This window comes from Schistocerca cancellata, chromosome 10 (assembly GCF_023864275.1).
Source record: "Schistocerca cancellata isolate TAMUIC-IGC-003103 chromosome 10, iqSchCanc2.1, whole genome shotgun sequence".
Classification (NCBI taxonomy): domain Eukaryota; kingdom Metazoa; phylum Arthropoda; class Insecta; order Orthoptera; family Acrididae; genus Schistocerca; species Schistocerca cancellata.
The window spans coordinates 225,382,524-225,408,831 of NC_064635.1; the positions used below are offsets into that span (position 1 = coordinate 225,382,524).

General features: G+C 42.8%; 1 protein-coding gene across 1 annotated transcript in view; it reads left to right on the forward strand.

Moving 5' to 3' along the window:
- LOC126106292 (zinc finger protein 570-like) overlaps positions 1–26,308 on the forward strand; it is a 154,685-nt gene that overhangs the window by 29,444 nt on the left and 98,933 nt on the right. The window contains exon 5 of the mRNA XM_049912512.1: positions 8,169–8,228. Within this exon, the coding sequence (XP_049768469.1) occupies positions 8,169–8,228 (60 nt within the window). The remainder of the gene's footprint in view (positions 1–8,168; positions 8,229–26,308) is intronic.

The following is a 26,308-nucleotide window of genomic DNA, read 5'->3' on the forward strand; positions in this document are numbered from 1 at the left end:
AAAATTGTGAAGTACAAGACCCTGGACCAGCTGACTTATCAAGACGCTAAATGTAAAATGGTTGCACCCCATTCGCTTGGCATCTACATATGCTGTAGCTATGGCTATATCACCCTCACATGCGACGGTACTCCTGAGATCTCTGCAGCGTAGAGTGGGTCCTCTGTGTCCAAATACATCTGTCCTGTTGCTCCCAAAGCACCTAGTTCGGCAGCAATACCCCCCCAAACACCAGGGGCATCGGTCCCCTCCCCAAAGCTGGAGAGGCCACAGTTGCCTCTGGTTCCTCTTGCACGGAAGGGGTCCCTTGGCACCCTCCTTTCCGTGGTCTCCACTAATGCCACAGTGGACACTTGCCAGCGGCTGAAAGAGCCACAAGCTGCTGAATGAAGGGAATGAAGGGCTTCACACTCTTCCTCCATCCTGAAGCTACTTTGGAGAAGTCCTCCCAGCAAGCCCCTAAACAGAAGCAGGAGGTCAAGCAAACGAAGAAGTAGTCTGCTTAGAAACAGGACTCTCCTGTAGCCCCAACGCCACCACTCCCTACCAGTTCTGTATCTGAGGACGAGGTGGAGATTTTAGCATCTCCCGAGGACCTGGATCTTTCCGACGCCTCACCCTTAATAACAACGGATACAAATACTCAACCAGTGGCAGCAGATGATGCTGAGGCATAACCTGCCTCCTTGGTCACTTCGTGCCTTTCTCGACTCCAGAAAGCGTTGTACTCAGTGGAACTGTGGCAGTTTTTTCTCCCTCGTGGCTTAGTTATGACAACTCTTAAGCATTACACCTGCTTTTTGCATTGCCCTTCAGGAAACCTGGTTTCTCACAGTGCGGTCCTCCGCCGTTCGTGGCTATCGAGGGTACTACGAAAAACATAGTGATTGTGACAGACTGTCGGGTGGAGTTTGTATCTATGACCTTCCCTCTGTTTGTAGTGAACCTGTAACCCCCTTCAAACACCTTACAAAGCTGTGGCTGTCCGGATGAGAACAATGCAGGAAATTACCATCTGTAACATCTACCTTTCTCCAGATGGTGAAGTGCCACCTCCTGTATTGGCTGCACTAATTTCCCAACTCCCGCCACCTTTTCTACTTCTGGGTGATATTATCGCCCATAACCCTTTGTGCGCTGGAACCAAGGTTACTGGCTGTGGTAAACATGTCAGGGACCTAATAACTCAACTCGACCTTCACTTCCTAAATACAGGTGCCCCCAAACATTTTAGTGTGGCCCATGGCACATACTCGGCCATTGAGCTCTCAGTTTGCAGTCCTGGCCATCTCCCGTCTGTCCACTGGAGAGCTCATAACGACTTGTGTGGTACTGACCACTTTCCACTCTTCTTGTCCCTACCCCAGCATCACTCGTCTGGATACTTGCTGCGATCAGCTCTTACCAAGTCTGACTGATACGCTTTCACCTCCGCTATTACCGTTGAATCTCCATTGCATGGCACCATCGATGAGGTGATCCACATCATCACTACTATCATTGTTGCCGGAGCTGACTTGGCAATCCACTGTACCTCAGGTTGTCCTCGGTGGAAGTCATTGCCTTGGTGGTTGCTGGAAATAGCTGCAGCCATTAGAGACTGCAGATGGGCCCTCCAATGTCGTAAGCATCATCCACCCCTGGAGAACCTCATTGCTTCAAATGGTTCTGTGCCCAGGTCCACCTACTCATTAGATGATGGAAGCAGGTGTGTTTGGAATGCTGTGTCCCCGCCATTGAAAAACAGATCTGTCCTTTCCCAGTTTGGACCAAGCTCCAACGACTTTATACACCTGCAGGTGTACTTGGAATTTCTACACATGGAGCTGTATTTGTTGATCCACAAGTAATCACAGAGTGTCTTGCCGAGCATTGTGCTGACACCTCTGCGTCTGAGAATTACCACCCCACCTTTGGTCTCCTCAAACAGTGGGTAGAACGACAACACTATCTTTTGCTCCACACCATCCTTAGCCATATAATGCTCCCTTCAGTGAGTGGGGATTTCTCAGTGCCCTTGCCGACTGTTCTGACATCTCCCCTGGCCCAGATTGCATCCATTCCCAAAAACTGTTAGCAGATTATCAGCACTACTTTGTTGCCGTCTCCAATTGCATCTGGAGTGATGGTGAATTCCCATTGCAATGGCAAGAAAGGATCATCGCTCCAGTTCTAAACCCTGGTAAGAACCTGCTAGATGTGTATAGCTATCATCCTCACCAACGTTCTATGCAAGCTGCTCGAATATATGGTGAGCCGACGGTTGTGTTGGCTCCTTGAGTTGCAGTGCCCTCTGGCTCTGTCCCAGGGGCACTGCCAAGGGCACTCCACCACCAACAACTTGGTCCACCTGGAGTCTGCTACTAGATCGGTCGTTTCTCGGCGACAACACCTTTTTGCCGTCTTTTGACATGATAAAGGCCTTGAGTACCTCTTGGTGACATCATATCCTCACTACTCGGCACGAGTGGAGTCTCTGAGGTCCACTCCCGATTTTCATATGGAACTTCTTGTTGCTCCACACTTTCAGAGTTCGCATCGGTGCTTCCCCCAGTTCACCCCCACACACACAAGGGCTCTGACGCGAGTATCCCACTCTTTTTAGTTGCCATCAGGGTCCTCAGTATCATTTGTCCTATATGCTGACAATTTTTGTGTTTCCTCCCGCTTCTCTTCTATTGGTGTGGCTGAATGCTGGCTGCATGGAGCCACATGGAAGGTGCAGTCACGGACCTCATTGACGACTTTCAGTTTTTGGCCACCAAGACTTGTGTCATGCACATCCGTTGTCATCGTACTGTCCACCCCATCCAGAACTTTACCTCGATGACCGACTACTTGATGTAGTGGAGACTTACTGCTTTTGGGGACTGATCTTTGATACCTGCTTAACTTGGTTTCCCCATCTTCATCAGCTTAAGGACAAGTGCTGGTGGCATCTTAATATTACGCGATGCCTGAGCCACACTGACTGGGATGCTGCAGCTGTACAAAGCCCTGGTACAGTCTCGTATTGACTAAGGGAGCCTGGTATATGGTTCAGCATCACCCTCCACACTGCATCTACTGGACCCTGGCCACCACTTGTAACCTCCCCCTCACTTATCGACCTTAATGACAGTGAAAAATTAAACCGCGTGTACCTAATGGAAATTTGGGAAAAGCAATCGTCACCAAAGTTAATCTGTCGGTAAAGAGGGAGGAAAGGGTTACATCTAAATGAAAGGAAAAACGCAAATGAAACTGGTGGAAATTAATTTTGAAATGGGTTAAAGTTAATAAAGAAAGTAAATGTGCGGCCGTTACGTTAACAAATAACTAACGGTAATTAGATATTTGAGATTTGGGGGAAATTACGGTCGCCAGTCCTAAGGACAATTACTATAGTAACTGAAAAAGAAAGATTATTACACATATAATTAGCACTAGAAGCGTGGCAACTGAAGGTTGACATGTGTAGTGTTAAAACTGAAAGTTTGTCAGAATTAATAAATTTCGCTACACTCTGACTTAATTTAGCAAAAGAATTAATAAAACCGGAAAATCGAAAGTTAATTTAGTGACTGAAGTTAATAGTGGGCTTTCTTTCTGAAGCACATCGAAATTCAGTAAAGTACAGTTAGTCTTGGACTACCTCAACAATCATTTCAAAAGCTACTTGAATCTACGCAATTTAGAAATAAGAGATTTAACTTTGAACTTAAATTAAATGATTCTGAACAATTAACAATAGTAAAATTTAGTATGTACCAAGCTGAGCTGCAGTCACAGGTAAGCTAAAATATGGTAACAAAAACTCGCACTCTTAATTTGTGCTTGTGTAATCTAAGTATTGTAGCCAGCCAGCTATGAATACTTTAACTGAACTTTGAAATTAAAGTAGTGAAATGCTATATTGTTATTTTAATGCTGGCGTTTGAATTTCAACGACACTCGGGTTCATTCCGGAAAATGAAGGGACCCTGCTTGGTAATGCAATTGGGACAATGAGCAACAAATGTTCATGCTAAGTTGCTGTAATTATAGTTACGAAAATGGTACAGTTTGAAAAGCTGAGGTCTGCCATACAGTTCTAAAACTTAACGTGCTTCCAGTCTTCCTTTTGGTTGATTGAAGGTTTGAAGCCGTCGATCGAGGAGGTGGCGACAGTCACTCATTGTTGGCCGTCGCTGTTGCAGAAGCTGGATGTTGGCGCGCCTTCTTCTCAACACGGTCACCAGGCGAAACGGGCTCTTGATGTGCGCCAGCTAATGCTTCCCGTCCGCGACACCATGTCAGAAACTATCATCGCAAGTCGAGCGCAATTACATGCTGCCAAACCCCGAAAGCGCGGCAACTCGCGGGAGCTTTACACAACACACCTACTCCACTCGCTACTCCAGCCAGACTCCCTCTGCTCTGCCCGCGCTCCACGCGACAGAGTTAACACTACCAAAGATCCTACACACTTTGATTCTTCACACGACCTATCGATGTAATCGTTCGATAGCAGTTTTCCCTAGGCAAGACCCAGCGTAAAAATACAAATAATATTTACGAAACAAACCAATTATACATCGACATAAATGCATATATATATACACAAATAGTAAAACAATTACAATATACGAAGACACAGAAAGGTTATATATTCAAGTAACAAAAATAAGGAAAACAAATTTATAGTACAATAAATAGAAATAGGAGGATATGCATTTCCGGCGTTACACACTGAGGAGTTCGGCTCGTGACCGGAGTTTTCCGAATGGACCCAGTGATCAGCCTCCTCGTGGAAGCTGGTGTTCCTCCATTGCAGCCCCGGCAGCAACTACTGCTCACAAAATATACCACACACATTCGTAGTGTGTCTCACCATCCAAATTACCATCACCTTTTCCATAACACAGCGATCCATCTTTTGCAACAGCGGCCCAGAACTGGAAATACCCTTGCCGTCCGTGTCCAGTCGCTTCATACCAAACTTGATGCTTTCCCTGTAACACCTTTCCTGTGGGTCCATGCCTTGCTCACAGCTTCATCTGGACCTATCACAAGGCCCAGAAGGCTCAGTTCCACCTGAGGCTCTCCGCCAGCAATTTTTCTCTCTTCTCGACAAGTTCCAGGGCTCAGAAATAGTCTACACCGATGGATCAGTGGTCAGTGGTCTTGTTGGCTTCACTTACACTCACATTGGACATACTGTACAGCAGCACTCCTTGCCGGATGGCTGCAGTGTTTTCACTGCAGAGTGGTAGCCATCTATCACGCTCTTGAGCATATCTGCTCCTGCGCCAATCTTTGTCATCTGTAGTGACTCCTTAAGCAGCCTACAAGCTCTCGACCAGTGCTTCCCTCGACATCCTTTGGTAATGACTATCTAGGAGTCTGTTTATGCCCTCAGCAACAGTGGACATTCAGTGACCTCAATCTTGACCCCAGGACACGTCGGGATTCCGGGCAATGAACTTGCTGACAGCATGGCAAAAAAGGCTACCGGCAAAACCAACTCTGGAGATTGACCTGCCAGAGACTGATCTCTGATTAGTCTTCCACTGTAAAGTTTTTGCACTCTGGGATACTGAATAGTGCACCCGCAGTACACCAAATAAACTCCGTTTTAGCAAGGAGACAACGAATGCGTGGCGGTCATCCGTGCGAGCCACACTGCAACACACTAAAATCTACAGCCTAAGCGACAAGGCGAGATGAACACACATAGGGAAAAGACGAAGGTGAAGGTCACCTCCTCTGTCATGAGCTCCCGTGCCGGTGTCACTGTGGCTCCCATATGACTGTCGCCCACATCTTGTCGGACTGCCCAATTTTAGCCACTCTGCGGCAGCCTTTTAACCTTCCTGCGGTGTTGGGCAACAGTGCCTCAATGGCTGATTTAGTTTTACATTTTATTTGGGCACCTGGCCTTCTCTCCTAGGCCTCCACCCTCCATCCATTTTCCCTCTTCATGACTCTTTCTTTGCATTTTGTTTGCCTTGGTGTTAGTCTATTCCCTATATGTGTTCATCTCGCCTTGTCTCTTAGGCTGGAGACTTCAGTGTATTGCAGTGTGATTGGCTCATCCTTTTTTATTCTTGTGATCTGCCAGTCCAGGCCATCTGCTATATGATTTTAATACCTTCCTCCACTTTTCCTTGTAGCGTACGGTTTCCCCTTTTGGACTGCTTCTTTTGTTTTCTCTTTTGGTGTGGTTCCTCATTAGTTTTATGCCCTGTTACTTTCCCCAACTCCTTTTGGAAATTTTTTTAAGTTGACACTTGTTTGCATGGGGACAAAGGGACTGATGACCCTGTAGTTTGGTTCCATTATACCCCAAACCAACCTACATCTGACGACGACTCTCCATGCGAGATAACATGCTGTGCCCCTCTACCAAAAAGTCTTCACTCCAGTCACACATTTCACTTGATACACCATATGATCGTATGACAAGAAGCGCAGGTGCGGTACTGAGTCAAATGCTTTTTGTAAATCGAGAAACACTGCATCTACTTGGTTTTTAAGATCCAAAGCTTTCAGTATGTCATGTGAGAACAGTGGGAGTTGGCTTTCACTTGATCGATGTTTTCGAAAATTGTGCTGGTTGGCATTGAGGAAGTCATTCTGTTCAAGATACCTCATTATGTTTGAGCTCAGAATATGTTCTAATATTCTACAACAAATCAACGTCAGGATAGTTTTGTGAGTCACTTCTAGTACCCTCCTTGTGGACGGGTGTGACCTGTGCCTTTTTCCAAGAACTGGGCATGGTTTTTGTTTGAGTGATCTGTAATAGATTATAGTCAGAAGAGGGGCTAACTCAGCCACAAATTCAGTATAGAATCTGACAGGGATTCCTTTGGGGCCTGGAGCTTTGTTCAATTGTAACAATTTCGTCTGTTTTCCAACACCACTGAAATTATACTTATTTCATTAATCTTTTCAGTGGTATGAGGATTAAATTGGGACAATTCTCCTAGGTCTTCCTTTGTAAAGGAACATTTGAAAAGTGAGTTAAGCATTTATTTCAGCTATTGCTTTGCTACCCTCAATTTCAGTTCCTGTCTTATTTGCTAGGGACTGGGCACTAATTTTGGTGCCACTAACAGCCTTTCATTACAACTAGAATTTCTTTGGATTTTGTGAAATGCCATTTGACAGTATTCTGAAGGCAGCATCATGCATTGCTCTCTTGACAGCTGAATGTGTTTCATTCAGATCTCTCTATCTATAGCCCTGTGCTTTGTTTTACACATATTTTGCAGTAATCTTTGTTTCTTTAGAAGTTTCTTTACAGTGACTGTATACTACGGAGGTTCCCTCCCAGTATGAACTGTTTTACTGTCTACATATCTATCCAGTGCATAATCAACCATTCTTTTAAACTTGAGCTAGAGTTTCTTTACATGCATCTGGTCTGTACTGAAAGTTTAAAGTTCCTCATTGAGATTGACATTACTGATTTTTTATCTGGTTTATTGAACATATATATTTTTATGCTTGTTTTAATTGCCCTTGTACTTTGGTAGTCATTGTTGCCACAACTGTGTCTTGGTCACTGATACCAGTTTCAACATGGGCACCCTCAAAGAGGTCAGGTCTATTTGTTGCCATTAGATCCGATATATTTCCGTTGTGAGTAGGGTTCCTATCTGTTGTAGCTTATGGTTACTTGTAAAATTGGAACATATACTGGTAGAACAGGGATCAAAATGTGCTTTTAGTAGAAAATGAAGTTCAGCAATTTGAGATTGCACTTCAATTTTTAGATAGCACTATAATTTGTTTCATATGGCACTGTTGTAGGGATACAGAAATCTGACAGACAGTATTACCATCATATTGGAAAATTAGCTGTTATTGTAGGGCTTGTGTAGTGAGTAAAGTATCACACATTTATGTCCAGCAGTGACCCCAATTTAAAGTAAGGGAGAAGAGAAAATTACACATTGGTGCTGATGAATGGTTTGAAGTATGTGGTGTCCAGCTAATAGAGATTGACATTTATGAAAAATTAATTTTTGTTTGCGTATATCAGTCCAGTAGTAGTATACAACAACTTTTAAATACATTAGCTGAAGTGCTGGACATAGCCTCAACTTACTAAATATACATCCCTGTATATAATATGGACAAATTTCATTTTTATGCCCATTGTGTATCTGTGTGAACTCAATGTGTTTTCCTACCTGCAGATATCAACTGAACCTGAACTACAACCATTTGAACAGATCTTCATTAAAGAAGAGAATATTGTAAGTATTACCTCCTATTTCTTCCTGCATATTATGTTTTTAATTAAATAGTGTGTGTTTCATGGTTGCTTTTACATTGTGGTAGTGAGAAAAGAGAGAAAACTTAATGGAATGTAAATATATGAGGATGATTAAAAAAAAAGAGATAACATAAGCTGCCAGATTTCCGTGGTTGCAAGACTTTTCCTCTTTGGCTGCAGCAAACCACCATAGTTTTCGCTCCTGCAGCTTTCAGATAGCCCATAAGTGACTAGCATAAAATAGTGCTCCACCCAATCTAATGTAATAATGGCCGAGTCATAACACCCTTATTCCTGCTGGGAACAATGCATATAATGCCTGAGTGGTCATATGAGCCCCTAGTGGTAACAGGATTCTTGTACATTTTGGGCTGTGATTTACGATGTCTCAGCTAAACACTCTGTTCCACATAGGTGAGCCAAAACACTATGACCAGCTGCTTCACAGCGTGCTGGTCCACCTTTGGAACACAATGCAGCAGCACTCATATGTGGCATGGATTTGGCAAATCATAGGTATGTTTCTGGATGTATGTAGCACCAGATGCACATGTAAAAGTCATGCAATTACCCTATAATATGGGCCTCTGGTTTATGGGCATGAAGACGGCAGATGATAGTGTCCCAGATTTGCTCTGTTTGGTTCCGGCCATCAGTGTTAGTTGTTAGTTCGGTGCTGTGCTCCTCAAATCACTGTAGCACAATTCTGGCCTAGTGACATGGACAGGCAGCTTGAAGACGATGGGTCAGTTGATGAAGATGTTAAACATGAAGGGATGCATTGTGTTCACTGTCACATTCACATAGTCCACAGCTGTCTACATGCTTTCAATTATTTCTGCAGGTCCCACAAAATCCTAGGTGAATGTCCTCTATAGCAAGATAAGTTCCCCATCGGCCTATGCCCGTGGCTCGGTGCGTGTGACAAGTGGCCACTTGCCTAGGTAATAGTGTATCTGGACATAACGTGGTGTAAAAATAAAACTGATTCATCCAGACAGGCATTGATGTGTGATCCTATTTTGATGATCCAGAGCCCAGAGGAATCATAATTGATAATTTCGCTATGTCAGCATGGAAACATGTAGTGGCTGTCTCCTGAGAAACCACATACTCAACAGTGCATTCTGAATGGTGTTTTCCAAGTTGTGTCTGCACCATCATTGTCTCTTTCATCAGGCCTACCACTCATCACTGCGTATCCTACTTTACACGGTGGGGAAGATTCCGACCTTCACATTCTGTGATGAGATACGGACACCTGGTGGTTTCAACATACTTCAACCACTTTCCATAGATGCTCATGGCAGTGACATGTGAATAGGTGACCAGCACCACAGTTTTCAAGATTCTTCTTTCTAGGTATCGGGCCATAAAAATTTTTCCTTTGTCAAAGTTACTTGTGTCACTGCTGTTTATATTCTTCCCTTACCACATCACATGCCCGTGGCAGACAGTTGCCAAAATGTTTCAGCATATAGGAATAGAATCATTTCGATTTTATCACTGAGCATAACTCAGGCAGGAACATTCCATATTTTTACATATGCGAAAAGCATTTGACATGGTACACCACTGCAAACTGCTAATGAAGGTATCTACATCTACATCTATACTCCGCGAGCCACCTTACGGTGTGTGGCGGAGGGTACTTATTGTACCACTATCTGATCTCCCCTTCCCTGTTCCATTCACGAATTGTGCGTGGGAAGAACGACTGCTTGTAAGTCTCCGTATTTGCTCTAATTTCTCGGATCTTTTCGTTGTGATCATTACGCGAGATATATGTGGGCGGTAGTAATATGTTGCCCATCTCTTCCCGGAATGTGCTCTCTCGTAATTTCGATAATAAACCTCTCCGTATTGCGTAACGCCTTTCTTGAAGTGTCCGCCACTGGAGCTTGTTCAGCATCTCCGTAATGCTCTCGCGCTGACTAAATGTCCCCATGATGAATCGCGCTGCTTTTCGCTGGATCATGTCTATCTCTTCTATTAATCCAACCTGGTAAGGGTCCCATACTGATGAGCAATACTCAAGAATCGGACGAACAAGCGTTTTGTAAGCTACTTCTTTCGTCGATGAGTCACATTTTCTTAGAATTCTTCCTATGAATCTCAACCTGGCGCCTGCTTTTCCCACTATTTGTTTTATGTGATCATTCCACTTCAGATCGCTCCGGATAGTAACTCCTAAGTATTTTACGGTCGTTACCGCTTCCAATGATTTACCACCTATGGCATAATCGCACTGGAATGGATTTCTGCCCCTATGTATGCGCATTATATTACATTTATCTACGTTTAGGGAAAGCTGCCAGCTGTCGCACCATGCATTAATCCTCTGCAGGTCTTCCTGGAGTACGTACGAGTCTTCTGATGTTGCTACTTTCTTGTAGACAACCGTGTCATCTGCAAATAGCCTCACGGAGCTACCGATGTTGTCAACTAAGTCATTTATGTATATTGTAAACAATAAAGGTCCTATCACGCTTCCTTGCGGTACTCCCGAAATTACCTCTACATCTGCAGATTTTGAACCGTTAAGAATGACATGTTGTGTTCTTTCTTCTAGGAAATCCTGAATCCAATCACAAACCTGGTCCGATATTCCGTAAGCTCGTATTTTTTTCACTAAACGTAAGTGCGGAACCGTATCAATTGCCTTCCTGAAGTCCAGGAATACGGCATCAATCTGCTCGCCAGTGTCTACGGCACTGTGAATTTCTTGGGCAAATAGGGCGAGCTGAGTTTCACATGATCTCTGTTTGCGGAATCCATGTTGGTTATGATGAAGGAGATTTGTATTATCTAAGAACGTCGTAATACGAGAACACAAAACATGTTCCATTATTCTACAACAGATTGACGTAAGCGAAATAGGCCTATAATTATTCGCATCTGATTTATGACCCTTCTTGAAAATGGGAACGACCTGCGCTTTCTTCCAGTCGCTAGGTACTTTACGTTCTTCCAGCGATCTACGATAAATTGCTGATAGAAAGGGGGCAAGTTCTTTAGCATAATCACTGTAGAATCTTAAGGGTATCTCGTCTGGTCCGGATGCTTTTCCGCTACTAAGTGATAGCAGTTGTTTTTCAATTCCGATATCGTTTATTTCAATATTTTCCATTTTGGCGTCCATGCGACGGCTGAAGTCAGGGACCGTGTTACGATTTTCCGCAGTGAAACAGTTTCGGAACACTGAATTCAGTATTTCTGCCTTTCTTCGGTCGTCCTCTGTTTCGGTGCCATCGTGGTCAACGAGTGACTGAATAGGGGACTTAGATCCGCTTACCGATTTTACATATGACCAAAACTTTTTAGGGTTCTTGTTTAGATTGTTTGCCAATGTTTTATGTTCGAATTCGTTGAATGCTTCTCTCATTGCTCTCTTTACGCTCTTTTTCGCTTCGTTCAGCTTTTCCTTATCAGCTATGATTCGACTACTCTTAAACCTATGATGAAGCTTTCTTTGTTTCCGTAGTACCTTTCGTACATGATTGTTATACCACGGTGGATCTTTCCCCTCGCTTTGGACCTTAGTCGGTACGAACTTATCTAAGGCGTACTGAGCATACAAAATTGATTCCCAGGTATGTGACTCAAAGGCTCCTTAAGTAATAGAACCCAGTATGTTGTCCTTGATGGGGGTATTCATCAGAGACAAGGGTATTGTCAGGAGTGTCCCAGGGAAGTTTGCTAGGACCACAATTATTTTCTGTGTACGTAGATGATTTGGTGGATAGGGTAGTCAGTAATCTGAGGTGCTTGTGGAGGTGTAGAAGATAAGTGACTTCAGGATGATACAAGATGACTTACAGAGAATTTCTAATAGGTGTGATGAATAGCAGTTAGCTCCAAAAAAATGTAAGTTAATGCCGAGGAGTTGGAAAAACAAACCCGCCATGTTCGGTTACATCATTAGTAATGTCCTTCTCGATATGATCATGTCATTTAAATATGTGGACATATTGTTGCAAAGTGATATGCAATGGAATGAGCATGTGAAAACTGTGGTAGGGAAGGCAAATAGTTGACTTTCGTCTATTGGTAGAATTTTAGGAAAGTGTGGTTCATTTGTAAAGGAGACCTAATTTACGATGCTAGTGTGATCTGTTCTTGAGTACTGTTTGTGTGTTTGGGATCCACATGAGTTCGGATTAAAGGAAGACACCGAACCAATTCAGGGTGCAAAAAAGGGCAGCTCATTTTGTATTATCACGTAATAGGGGAGAGAGTGTGGCAGATATGATACGCGAGTTGGGATGGAAGTCATTAAAGCAAAGACGTTTTTCGTCGCGGCGAGATCTATTTACGAAATTTCAGTCACCAACTTTCTGTTCCTAATGCGAAAATATTTTGTTGAGCCCAACCTACATAGGTAGGAATGATCATCAAAATAAAATAAGAGAAATCAGAGCTCGAACAGAAAGGTTTAGGTGTTCGTTTTTCCCGCGTGCTGTTCGGGAGTGGAATGGTAGAGAGATAGTATGATTGTGGTTCGATGAACCCTCTGCCAAGCACTTAAATGTGAATTACAGAGTAATCATGTAGATGTAGATGTAGATGTAGATGTAGATGTAGAATTCAGAGGTGGGTAGCTACATTTGTTAGTGGCAGGTTCGAACAACATGTAGATGTTATGGGGATGTTTCGGGAACTCAAATGGAAATAACATACTGAGACTCAACAAATGTGGGAACGTTATAGATGCCAGAATGCACTAGAACAGATGTTATGTTTTCCAGTTTTGTATATTTAACATCATCATTGTCCTTCCATTTCAGTTTCCAGTAGGTTGTTGAGGAGCTACACATAACTCATCACTTCTTTTGTTCAGATCAGGCTCCTCAATTGTGCCCTTAAGTCAGCATAGCATGAATATTCATCCACAGTTTACATATATTTGTAGGCTGCTTCTTTCCTGCTTCAAGACTTAACATCATATTATTCTTTACAGTAATGTGATATGAGCCTTTTTATCTAATAATATACTCGGTGCTCAGGGGAACACATCTCACATTTTTATTCAAATAACCTTTAGAAGTGGCATTCTGTATGACTTCTCGTTGACTGTAATCATCTATAAATTTCTGTATGCTCTGTCTGGAGTCAACGGACATTGCTGCACATAAATTCCTTATAGCGTAACCTCGGCACTCTATGAAGTGAGACGCACATGGTCCGCAGTAGCGTGTTGTGTGCTCAACAGCACAAGAGATTTCCACTGGGCCTGGGAAACAATGCACTTGTTCCCATGGCCTCCATTTCAAGGAAATTGTGCATGCATAGTTGTGTTGTTGGAAATTAAGTGCATACGTAAAGTTGAACAGATAAAAGGCATTGCGTGCAACTTTGATTCACTGTTCTGAGCGATGGAATACACACACTTAAGTACGTCCACTGGTTTATCACTGAGATTGACATGCTGGTATCGAAAGGACAAGTCACTGGAATGTTTTCCATCATTGTTTGTAACAAAATTGTTCACAGTTTTATTTTCACGGACTTGGGTTTACTGCTTGGGGTCTGCAGTGCTATGGAATACTTCCGCAATGTGACCTTTATGTAAACACTTATACTCATCCTCAAAATGTGGACATTTCCATGTGGGATGCAAGGGAAAACCTTATGGGCAACTGGAAAACAGTGTATCGCTGTGGATGACACCTGGTACCAGTTTGGAACTGTGGAGAACGTGGCTGGTTGGCCGTCACTGTATGGAACTTGTTTATCTCTAGACATGAAAACCCGCTGCTCTGTGTCACTTTAGCTCTGGCCCACACTTTAAATGTCAAAGTCTGCTGAAAACTTAGTTGCACCACTTGTGATATTTAAAATTTGTACCACTTCAGTCATGGAGAGGGGTCAGACTGTTGTAAAGCTTGTTCGTAAACCTCTTTACCCGATGCGAAGCAAATCACTACATTGTGAATTAAACTTTCTTTGTATGGTGTAATGCTCTTGGATGTGACTCAACATTTTTTATCCAAGACCAGAAATTTCACTACCCAGGTTGCATAACATACAGTGTTGGACTTCTGCTGATGTAAGAATTCTAGCCTTGCCACTACCACATGTACTTTGTTGTAAACATGCTCAGACAATAAAGAAAATGTATCAAATAACAGCAACACTGACAGATCGGACAGTGGGTCTAACTTTTGAACTGAGGAATGTAATTGAGGATTCATTGACAGATATCAGTAAGGCATGTGCACGGTTCCGTACTGCCGATTGTTAACAGAAGTACAAGCATACGGAATAGTTTCCCAGATATGTGAGTGGCTCAAAGACTTCTTAAGCAACAGAGGCGAGTATGTTGTCCTCGATTGCAAGTTGTTCATCAGAGACAAGAATATTGTCAGGAGTGCTCCAGGAAAGTGTGATACGACCACTGTTGTTCTCTATATACATAAATGATCTGGCAGACAGGGTGGGCAGAAATCTGCTGCGGTTTGCTGATTCTGCTGTTGTGTATGCGAAGTTGTCTCATTGGGTGACTGTAGGATGATACAAGATGGCCAATATAAACTTTCTAGTCAGTGTGATGAATGGCAGCTAGCTCTAAATGTCGAAGAATGTAAGTTAATGCAGATCAGCAGGAAAAAACATACTTATAATGTTCAGATACAGAATTAGTAGTGTGCTGTTTGACGCAGTCACAGTGATTAAATGTCTAGGCGTAATATTGCAAGACAACATGGCACGGAATGAGGATTTAAGGATTGTATTGGGGGAGATAGATGGTCAGCTTCAGTTTATTGGAAGAAATTTAGGAAAGTGTGGTTCATCTGTAAAGAAGACCACATATAGGACATGAGTGTGATCCATTGTTGAGTGCTGTTCGAGTATTTGGGATCTGCACCAGGTCCGATTAAAGGATGACATCGAAGCAATTCAGAGGCAGGCTGATAGATTTTGTACCGGTATGTTTGAACATCATGCAAGTAATACAGAGATATAGTTCGGGAACTCAAAGGGGAATCGCAGGAGGGAAGGCAATGTTCTTTTTGCTGTTGAGAAAACTTAGGGAAACGGCATTGGAGACTGACTGCAGAACAATTCTACTGCGGCCAACATGCATTTCATGTAAGGACCACAAAAATAAGATTATAAAGATTGGGGCATATATGGATGCATATAAATATTCTTCCCTTGCTCTAGTTGCGAGTGGAACAGGAAAGAAAATGGTCAATAGTGGTACACGGTACCCTCTGCCAAACACCATGTGCTGGCTTGTGGAGTATGTATGTAGATGTAGAAAGGCCTGTTGCTGATGGGGGACATTTAATGTCTGTTGCCTGAAAAAGCAGTGGAAAGCATTTTTGATACATTTTTCAGTCTTCTTGAAACTTATATGCAATCGCAGTCTTTCTCGGCGTATTCCACTGATGAATTCTTCTCGGGTTATCAGCCGAGTGGTGGCAACGTCTTGTCACAATGTTTCAATGAGTTTCGTACCCATCATCTTCGGGCAAAGTGTCGGGATGCTGTGTTCTACATATCTGTATAGCTGCTTGGCTGTCGTCCACTACTCTAGACTGGCCAATCACGTTCCTCCGGAAGGGGGTACTGCGTCTGTAGTGGTTGGGGGTGTTGGGGGGGGGGGGGGTCACGGCGCGGACCGGTGTTGAGACCTGGTGGCTATCCAGTCGGTCTGCAGACGCCACTGCTTTCAAATCGGAGCATTCCTGACATATTTTGTCAATTTTGGGATTCCACACTACACTGAGCTGAAAACCGCTATCCCTGTTTACTAAATTATTGTGCAGACGTACCTCCACTGCCTCTTTCAAGATTGAGTCCCAGAATTAACTGGCACTGCACAGCTTCTTCGTTTTTTCAAATTCGAAGGTGTGTCCCTTGATAATGCTATGTTCTGCTACTGTGGACTTGTTTGTCTGTCCTAGTCATATGTTCCTGGTGCGTTCAGTGCAGTGCTGGGAGATACATTGTTGTGTCTGCCCGATATATTCCATCCCACATTCACACTCAATACTGTAAATGCACAGCGTCTGCAACCCCAGTTGGTCTTTGGTTGAGCCTAGTATATCTTTGACTTTTTCGGTGCACGAAAGATGGTCGTTATTTCGTGCTTCTTTAATATTCTTGCGATCGTGGCTGTTGGTGGTCCAGCAAACAGCAGAAACACCACATGTTTTGCTTCATCTTCTTCTGGTTTCTCCTCCCTCCTCTTGCCTACATGCAAGGCGTGTCTTATTTGTGTCATTCTTACAGAAGGTCTCCCGCAGATGTGCTAACTCACGCGGCAACCTCTCGCTGTCACAGAACGACCTGGCTCTTTGTACTAAAGTGTTCAGTATTGAGTTATGTTGTGCTGGATGGTGGCAGATCTGAGCATTGAGATATAAGTCCATGTGCATCTTCTTCCCGTAGACCGAGTGTCCCAATGTACCAGCTGCATTTTTCTTGATCAAAATATCCAAGAAGGGAAGGCAGCCATTCTCTTCTACCTCCATGGTGAATTTGGTGCTGTCATGTATGCCACTGAGATGGTATAGGAACTCCTGTAGTTTTTTCTTGCCACGGGGCCACACTACAAAAGTGTTGTGTATGTATCTGTATAATACCTTTGGTTTATGGCGAGCGGTGTTCAGTGCCACATCTTCAAAATGCTCCATGTACAAGTTGGCAATATATGGGGTCGGGGGGAACTCGTGGCAACACCATCTGTTTGTTCATAGAATTTCCCACCACATTTGAAGTATGTTGTGGTGAACACAAGACGAAAGAGTCTGAGTGTGTCCCCACCGAAGTGACCTTCAAGTAGAGCGGCACCCCGGTGAAAAGAGAAGTGACTTCAAAGCTGACTAGTAGATCCTTCTCATCCAGGCGTAACCCTTGGAGTACCTTAACGAATTCGGTCGAGTTCTTGACATGGTGAGGGCAGTGACCCACGAGTGGTTTTAACAGCTGTGTTAGGTGCTTCGCTACACCATATGTTGGAGAATTTATGGTGTTCAATATAGGACGTAGTGGGACATCCTCCTTATGGATCTTTGGGAGGCTTTACAGTCGCGGTAGAGCCAGTGCCCGAGGGTAAAGCTTCCTGATGGTGTTTCTGTCAAGTCCTGAGATGTTGAGAAGATCGATGGTCTTGCGCGTAACAGAAGCAGTTGCGTCTTTCCCCACTTCTTTGTATGCTGGATCTTGTAGTAAGGTGTTAATCTTCTGCGAGTAATGTTCTGACTTCAGTAGGACTGTCGCATTCCCTTTGTCTGCTGCTAAGACCACTATACCCTTGTCATCGCAGAGGTTCAACAGTGCCTTGCGCTCTTCTACCGTAATGTTGTTCTGTGGCATTCTTGCTTTCTCGATTACCCTGCTGGTCTCACTTACTCGGCTGCTCTTGGCGGGAGTCCAGCTCAACGTCGCTGATGATGTAACATTTTGGTAACGTTCTTGGAGCCAGAGCAAAGTTAAGGCCCTTCAACAGCACGGAGATTGTTGGCTCATCCAGTGCTCTCACTGTCAGGTTGATGACGGTCTTAATATTGCTGGCTTTCTCATCCTGTTGACATCCGCCTGGAAGTCTGAGGAACTTCTGGCACTGTTTGTTGGTGGCTTTCTTCTTGTGGAGATCACTGCTGGCATACATGTTGCCGTCCAGCCAGCTTCTTCAAACTTGTTAAATGGCTGAAATATCATCTCTGTCAGCACCTGTGACTGCTGCAGGTGTTGTTTTTAAGTGCTAGATCAAGACTTGCTGTTATTGTAAATGAAATAAGTGCTTGGTCGAGTTGTGATGCTGCTGCTGTTACTGCTCCTGTGGAAGATTTAGCTGTTTGTGTTGCTGGTTTAACTGTTACCACCACAGCCCATGGAATCTGACATCCACAGTAACACTCAGTGAAGCAAAACGGTGACCTCTTTGTCGCCAGTGTAGTAACCGGAACTTTGGGCCACAATGTTCATTGAACATAAATAAATTCTGGAATGAGATTTTCACTCTGCAGAGGAGTGTGCGCTGATATGAAACTTCGTGGCAGATTAAAACTGTGTGCCGAACCGAGTCTCGAACTCGGGACCTTTGGCTTTCTGTGGCTAAACATGCCTTGGTGCCCAGTCAGCACATCTTGGCACAGTGTTACACCATCCGGGTTATTTGGATACTTCCCACTGACACCACCCTATCAGAACTCCGGAGATGGGAACTTGCCCTTCAATATATTCTCTCTTCCCATTACCTACCAGGCCTCAACCTCCGCTAATTTCAAGTTGCCGCCCCTCATACATCACCTGTCATTCAACAACATCTTTGCCTCTGTACTTCCGCCTCAACTGACATCTCTGCCCAACCTCTTTGCATTTACATATGCCTGCCTGTGTCTGTGTGTGTGTGTGTGTGTGTGTGTGTGTGTGTGTGTGTGTGTGTGTGTGATGAAGCAACCTTGGGTTGTGAAAGCTTGAAATTTGTGTGTGTGTTTGTGTGTTTTTTATTGTGTCTATCTACCAGCGTTTTCCCGTTTGGTAAGTCACAGCATCTTTGTTTTTTATATATATTTTTCCCACATGGAATTTTTCCCTCTATTAAATATAGATATAAATAATAGATATGAATATAATAGAGGGAAACATTCCACGTGGGAAAAATATGTCTAAAAAGAAAGATGACGAGACTTACCAAACAAAAGCGCTGGCAGGTCGATAGACACATAAACAACAACAACACTACTGTTGAAAACAGGCTGTCATACAGTAGCCACAAAATGTTTGTGTTGCAAGTTCACCAGATGTTGCTACTGCAGTGTACACACGTTCTTCAACAATAATTGTACGATGTAAAATAAAGGTGGGGGGGGGGTCTTTATTGACTGAAATACTTAGTCTAATGACCCAAAAATTTGTGACCATAGATGTAAAGTAAAGGAAATTTATTCTTTTTTCAGGTCACTGTTCAATTCATGACCATGTTGCAGCTTGTGAAACTTGTGCAGTAGTCACACGCTAACGAGGATGAATGTGCAGGTGCATTATCATGATGCAAGAGCCATGAATTGGTTTGCCACATTTCTGGACATGTAACATTTTCTTGTAGGTGTCACAACATGTCCAGTACCATTGATTAACAGTTTGTCTCTGTGGCATGAATTCATGATGCACTAATCATCAAAGTCAAAGAAAAGTAGCAGCATGGCTTTGACATGTAACCTGACGTGACAAGATTTTTTTGGTCTTGGAGAACCTTTCTGAACAAATGTTTTTTTTATTCCAGTCTTGAGATCACAATATAAATTCCTTTGACCATGACCGGTTTAAGTTGGTAATGACCATCTTCAGATGTACAATATAAAAAATATATACACCTAGTGGGCAGTCTATCTTTCAACATAATACAGCATTTCATATCACAATATAGTATCATACAACCTTGGAAATGTACACATAAAATAAGGTAAAGCGTACCTGTTCTACACCATGTCCTAATGTGATAAGGCCTTAATGGCATCGTCAAAACATATAAATATACTCAGCACAGCATCATCACATAAATTTAAAATACAGTGTAAAATAGGCCACATCGTCCACACAATCATTTTGCTACTGGCATTATTGTACAAAACTTACTGAAGTGCAGTAGTTACCAGAAAACTGTTTGCCTACATCCTTCATAGATGTTGCTACTGTGGGCTTAGATGTAGTCATCATTTGCATAAGAACCATAATCTGATAAAAACACATTAGGTAAAATACATGTAGCAGACTTTTAAATTTTGGTAGCTACGAGGGCAGTTCAATAAGTAGTGCAACACATTTTTTTTCTGAAACAGGGGTTGTTTTATTCAGCATTGAAATACACCAGGTTATTCCCCAATCTTTTAGCTACACAACACTATTTTTCAACGTAATCTCCATTCAATGCTACGGCCTTACGCCACCTTGAAATGAGGGCCTGTATGCCTGCACGGTACCATTCCACTGGTCGATGTCGGAGCCAACGTCGTACTGCATCAATAACCTCTTCATCATCCGCGTAGTGCCTCCCACGGATTGCGTCCTTCATTGGGCCAAACATATGGAAATCCGACGGTGCGAGATCGGGGCTGTAGGGTGCATGAGGAAGAACAGTCCACTGAAGTTTTGTGAGCTCCTCTCGGGTGTGAAGACTTGTGTGAGGTCTTGCGTTGTCATGAAGAAGGAGAAGTTCGTTCAGATTTTTGTGCCTACGAACACGCTGAAGTCGTTTCTTCAATTTCCGAAGAGTAGCACAATAAACTTCAGAGTTGATCGTTTGACCATGGGGAAGGACATCGAACAGAATAACCCCTTCAGCATCCCAGAATACTGTAACCATGACTTTACCGGCTTAGGGTATGGCTTTAAACTTTTTCTTGGTAGGGGAGTGGGTGTGGCGCCAATCCATTGATTGCCGTTTTGTTTCAGGTTCGAAGTGATGAACCCATGTTTCATCGCCTGTAACAATCTTTGACAAGAAATTGTCACCCTCAGCCACATGACGAGCAAGCAATTCCGCACAGATGGTTCTCCTTTGCTCTTTATGGTGTTCGGTTAGACAACGAGGGACCCAGCGGGAACAAACCCTTGAATATCCCAACTGGTGAACAATTGTGACAGCACTACCAACAGAGATGTCAAGTTGAGCACTGAGTTGTTTGATGGTGATCCGTCGATCATCTCGATCGAGTGTGTTCGCACGCTCCGCCATTGCAGGAGTCACAGCTGTGCACGGCCGGCCCGCACGCGGGAGATCAGACAGTCTCGCTCGACCTTGCGGCGATGATGACACACGCTTTGCCCAATGACTCACCGTGCTTTTGTCCACTGCCAGATCACCGTAGACATTCTGCAAGCGCCTACGAATATCTGAGATGCCCTGGTTTTCCGCCAAAAGAAACTCGATCACTGCCCGTTGTTTGCGACGCACATCCGTTACAGACGCCATTTTAACAGCTCCGTACAGCGCTGCCACCTGTCGGAAGTCAATGAAACTATACGAGACGAAGCTGGAATGTTTGAAAATATTCCACAAGAAATTTCCGGTTTTTTCAACCAAAATTGGCCGAGAAAAAAAAATGTGTTGCATTACTTATTGAACTGCCCTCGTATCATAGAAAACAGTTGTGATAAAGTAAAAGATGAATACAGTTACCCATATAAAATTATTAAAAAATGAATATACAAAGATAATAGGTCTGACACTTTTATGGTGAATTTGTGGTCAAAAATAAAATATATGTAATATGTTGCCTGTAGTAACCTATAAATTATCTACGAAAGCTAAAATGGATATATGACAAAATAACTGAAGAAAAGACAGATCAATGATGAGCGCCCTCTGTTTGCTCAGCCGCCAGGATGTTAGGTAGGCGTGCAGCGTTCGTAAGAACTTAACCAAAAGAGGGCTTTTCATATGTCATGATATGTCTCCCACAGAAAACGTTTATACAACACATTAATAGTCAATAAATAAAATTATATAGTCTGGCCATACAATCCATGAATACGTAGGATATTATCAGTTACAGGAATAGAGTGACGAGTGTATGGATGTAAGGCATATGCATACTGTTACCAACATAAATCATCAAGCAAGGGTAGGTATAAATGCACGAGGCATTAAGTGATTATCATAGTATGTTATCCGACAAAGCAAAGTAGGCGCTGGGCACAAAATCGCTTTGTCCGTTGAGTAGACTAGTGGGCTCATGCGTTTTGGCCTTGTAAATCTCCAACTCCTCCAACAAGTATATTACCATTGGCCAACAATGAAATATAGCAAGAACTTAGTATATTGAAGCAAATTGCAGTAGCCAACGGTTTCTCAGCAAATGATGTTATGCTCCTGTACAGTAGGATAAAACAGGCTTCCTGCATAATTTGGTGTTTTTCTGTAAAAGTTTTCTTGAGTTTCATGCAGACGTGATGCTCCTCTAACTCTTGTCATCTCGAAATTCACAAACTCTACCCCACAGTGTTCTCCTCAGTACAGCACCAACAACAACTAACAGACATACAACAGTGAAACTTCAGGCAGCTACATATTAAACACAGGCACGTGCAGGAATGCTAACTGCATTTTGCTCCAACACAGCATTGGCACAAAATTGCGAATGTTTGAACAGGCCTCATAAGGTGTATTTTGTAATCAAAGTTCCGTATAAGCAAGATGTGGTGGAAACTGCATTCCCATTTCATCATATTACCATGCCTCAGGACATGCCCTTCAAATGATTCCTTTGTTTAACAAAGTTGTGGCGTAAAGTTCTTTTATCACCATTTAAGTTTAGCACCACTTCATTAGCTGTTTGATATACCTATCTAGTCTTCAGCATTCTTCTATAACACAAGTTTTCAAAACCTTTTTTTCTCTTCTAGTCTAAACTGCTGAACACCCACTTTTCACTTCTATACAGGGCTACAATAAAGGCAAATACTTCCTAATACTTAATTTTATATTAGGTGTTAACAAAGTACTCTTTTTTAGAAACACTTGTTTCTATTGCTAGTCTGCATATCTTCTCTACTTTGACCATCTTTTGTTATTTTTCTACCCAAACAGCAAAACATATTTACTGCTTTCAGTGTCTCATTTCCTAAGCTAGTACCCTCCGCAGCACCTGTTTCAATTTTACTGTACAGTGTATGCCATTACCCATGCCTTACTTTCATCGATTTTCATTGTATAAGCCTTTTTAAATACACTCTCCATTCTGTTTAACTGCCCTTCCAAATCCTTCGCTGTCTCTGAGAAAACTACAATGTCATCAACAAACCTCAAAGTTTTTATTTCACCTCTGTGAACGTAAGTACAAATTGGTCCATTCTGCTCTGGCCCGATGCAACAACAATGATTCTATATTCCAAATAAAAGACAGTCTCTGTTGCAGTATGTATTGTATATTAAAGCATTTCACGCTCTTAGCGCATCAACTTAATAAGGCACTATAGCCTGCATTAGCCAGAATTAAAAGCCGTGATGATAATCACATTAGTCAATATGACAACTGTGGAAAGAAACTGGTTGAAGCAAAAAATTCAATTGTCAGCTGAAGATAATCACATTGTCCCTGCCTCAGTAGCATTTTTATCAGCTACAGTATTTGTTTATTAGTGTGACACAGGCGTATGAAACCTGGCATCACTACATTTCTTGCTACTGGTGCTCAGATTTTTATCTTCAGTTGACAATTACATTTTTCGCTTCAGCCTTTTTTTTCATGATTTTTAGTATTGAGTAAGGTGACCATTGCCATGGCTTTTAATTTGGACTAACACGGTCTCTATTGCCTTTTTAAGTTATTCTGATGATATGCTAAGATTGCAAAACATGTTATTAATCAATAAATATTAAACTGAGACTGTCTTTTATTTGGGATCTGTGAACTTTAATTTGTTATCCAAATTTTTCTTTGGTTTCTTTTACTTCTTGCTTGTTTTACAGACTGAATAATGTTGGGGATAGGTTACAACCCTGTCTCACTCTCATTGTGTGTCTTTACGTCCTTCGACTCTCATAACTGCAGTCTGCTTCTTGTAAAAGTTGTAAATATCCCTTCACTCCCTGTATTGCTGCCTTCACAATTTCAAAGAGTGTATTCCAGTGACCTTGTCAAAAGCTTTCTCTAAATATTTAAACGCTATAAATGTAGGTTCGCCTCTTTTTGAACTGGTCTTCTGACATGAGATCCAAGGTCAGTATTAGTTCACATGTTCCTACAGTTCTCTGGAGCACAAACTGATCTCGCCCAAGGTCCGCTTCTACGAGTCTTTTCACTCTTTTGTAAATAGTTCGTGTCAGTACTTTCCTAGATTCCTAAATTTTGAGAAAGCTTGGTTTCATTTCCAAAAACTTTCACAAGAGTCCTAGAGAAATTATCAGATACCTGAATTGGAAAAAGCTAAGGGAATATGTATGAGACTAACAGAACGTATATATTACAAAGGAGACCAACACAAATAGTTACAGATTTGTTTGAACCATAGTTGACTGTCCTGGAAGTGCTGAAAAACTTTAGTAATGGGCACTTGAAGATAGGCACTATCTATCACGTAGAAGCCTACTTAAATAAGTCCCGAGAGCCAGTATAAACTGAAGGATCTGGGAATATACTGTAGATCCTTATGATTCACTCTTTCAGAGACTGTCAAGACATGGGACTGATGACCTCACTGTGCTTTTTTCCTGTCTCTTGGGACTATGTGCAGGGTGAGAGATTCACGATAAAGTGCAACCTATGTAAGGGACCAATGCCGTAGAGTACTCTTTGTAAAACCGAATTGGGATTCCGTCTGTCCCTGGTGACTTAGTTGTTTTCAAATCTTTCTGTTGTTTCTCTACACCAGGTATGCTTATTTTTACGTCATCCATATAGGAGACTGTCCACTGCCGGTTGCCGAGTGGCCAGTGCGATGGACTGTCGTACCTAACAGCCCGAGTTCGATTCCCAGCTGGGTTGGAGATTTTCTGGGTGTCGTGTTGTCCTTATCATTCTCATTTCATACCCACTGACACGCAAGTCGCCACATTGGCGTCAACTCGAAAGACTTGCACCGGCGAACGATATCGTGGCAGGAGGCCCTAGCCACATGGAATTTCTATTTGTGGGAGTCTCTCCGATGGTCAAATTATAGTACGTTTGTATGGTTCTTCTGTGTGAACGATTTCTTGAATGTGAAATTTAAAACTTCGGCTTTCATTTTGCTATCCTCAACTGCCACACCAGACTGGTCAACAAGAGACTAAATGGAAGCCTTAAACCCGCTTAGTGATTTTACATATGACCAAAATTTTCTCAGGTTCTCTGCCAAGTCTTACTAAGGTGTGATAGTGGTAGTAGCCATGTGCTGCACGCATAGATCTTTTCACAGACGCACGAATCTCTACTAACCTTCATTTGTCATCATTTGTGCGTCCCCTTTTGAACCTAGAGTGGAACAGCCTCTGCTTCCTCAACATCCGCCAAATTTTGTTCCTAAACCGTGGTAGATCTTTTCCATCCTATCCACTTATCCAGACGATTTACAGTCTGCTTAAACTCTGCCCACAATTCCACCCATCTTACTGGAACTAAATGATGCCAAGTCACTGTCTAAGTGAGATGTTAATAACTGTGTATCTGCTCTGTCTAGCAGTACACTCTACTAGTCGTAAATTGAAGGGGGGGGGGGGGGGCGAGGGGCGAATCACTGGTGTCAGCTGCAGTGGTGATCCCCCTGCAGTTTACATATAGTGTTTCACAGCTGCGGGATCCGTGTGGTGTCTGTTCTTTTGGAGGAACAGACACTGTGCATTCAAATAACTCTCCTAGCCTTCTTGTCTGATTTATTGTCTTTCATAATCACAGTTGCTACGATGACATCACAATCGCTAATCCCCGTTTATGTACGGCCACTGTCAGTAAGGTCCAGCCTTAGACAAGGTCTGAGATATTTGCAATGTGTGTGGCCTCTCAAGCTAGCTGGTCAAGGCAGCTTTCAGAAAATGTATTCAAAAGTACTTCGCATGACTGTCTGTCTGTACTCCCTGCAATGAATCCCTAGACATCCCAGTTTATACTCAGCAGGTTAAAGTTACCTGCAACTAATATTGCACGATCTGGTGTTTATGCACTATTGATTGTAGACTTTCTTTGAGTGACTCTTGAACTCTCACAGTGGAATCAGGTGGCCATAAAAACATGCAACAATTAACTTAGTTTCATTTACAGCTGTAAATGTGACCAGATGGCTTCGCTGTCACACTCAACTTCAACCTCACTAGAGACAATGCTTTTGTCAATTGTGATGAACTCCCCCCCCCCCCCCCCCTCCCTCTTATGGCCTCTAATCTGTCTTTCTGATATACATTCTACAACTCGCTAAATACCTCGGAGCTTTCCACTTCGAATTTCAGCCACCTCTCGATCCCAAAAATAGTGTGAGTGTGAGAACTTTCATGGAGAACAGTAAATTCGGGAACTTAATTATGAATACTTAAACAGTTTACTGATAAAATTGTGACAGTCGAAGTGTGTTTATTCTGAATGTCATTTGACTTCCCTTGCTGTAAATCGACTGGCTAGTGTTCATTAGAGC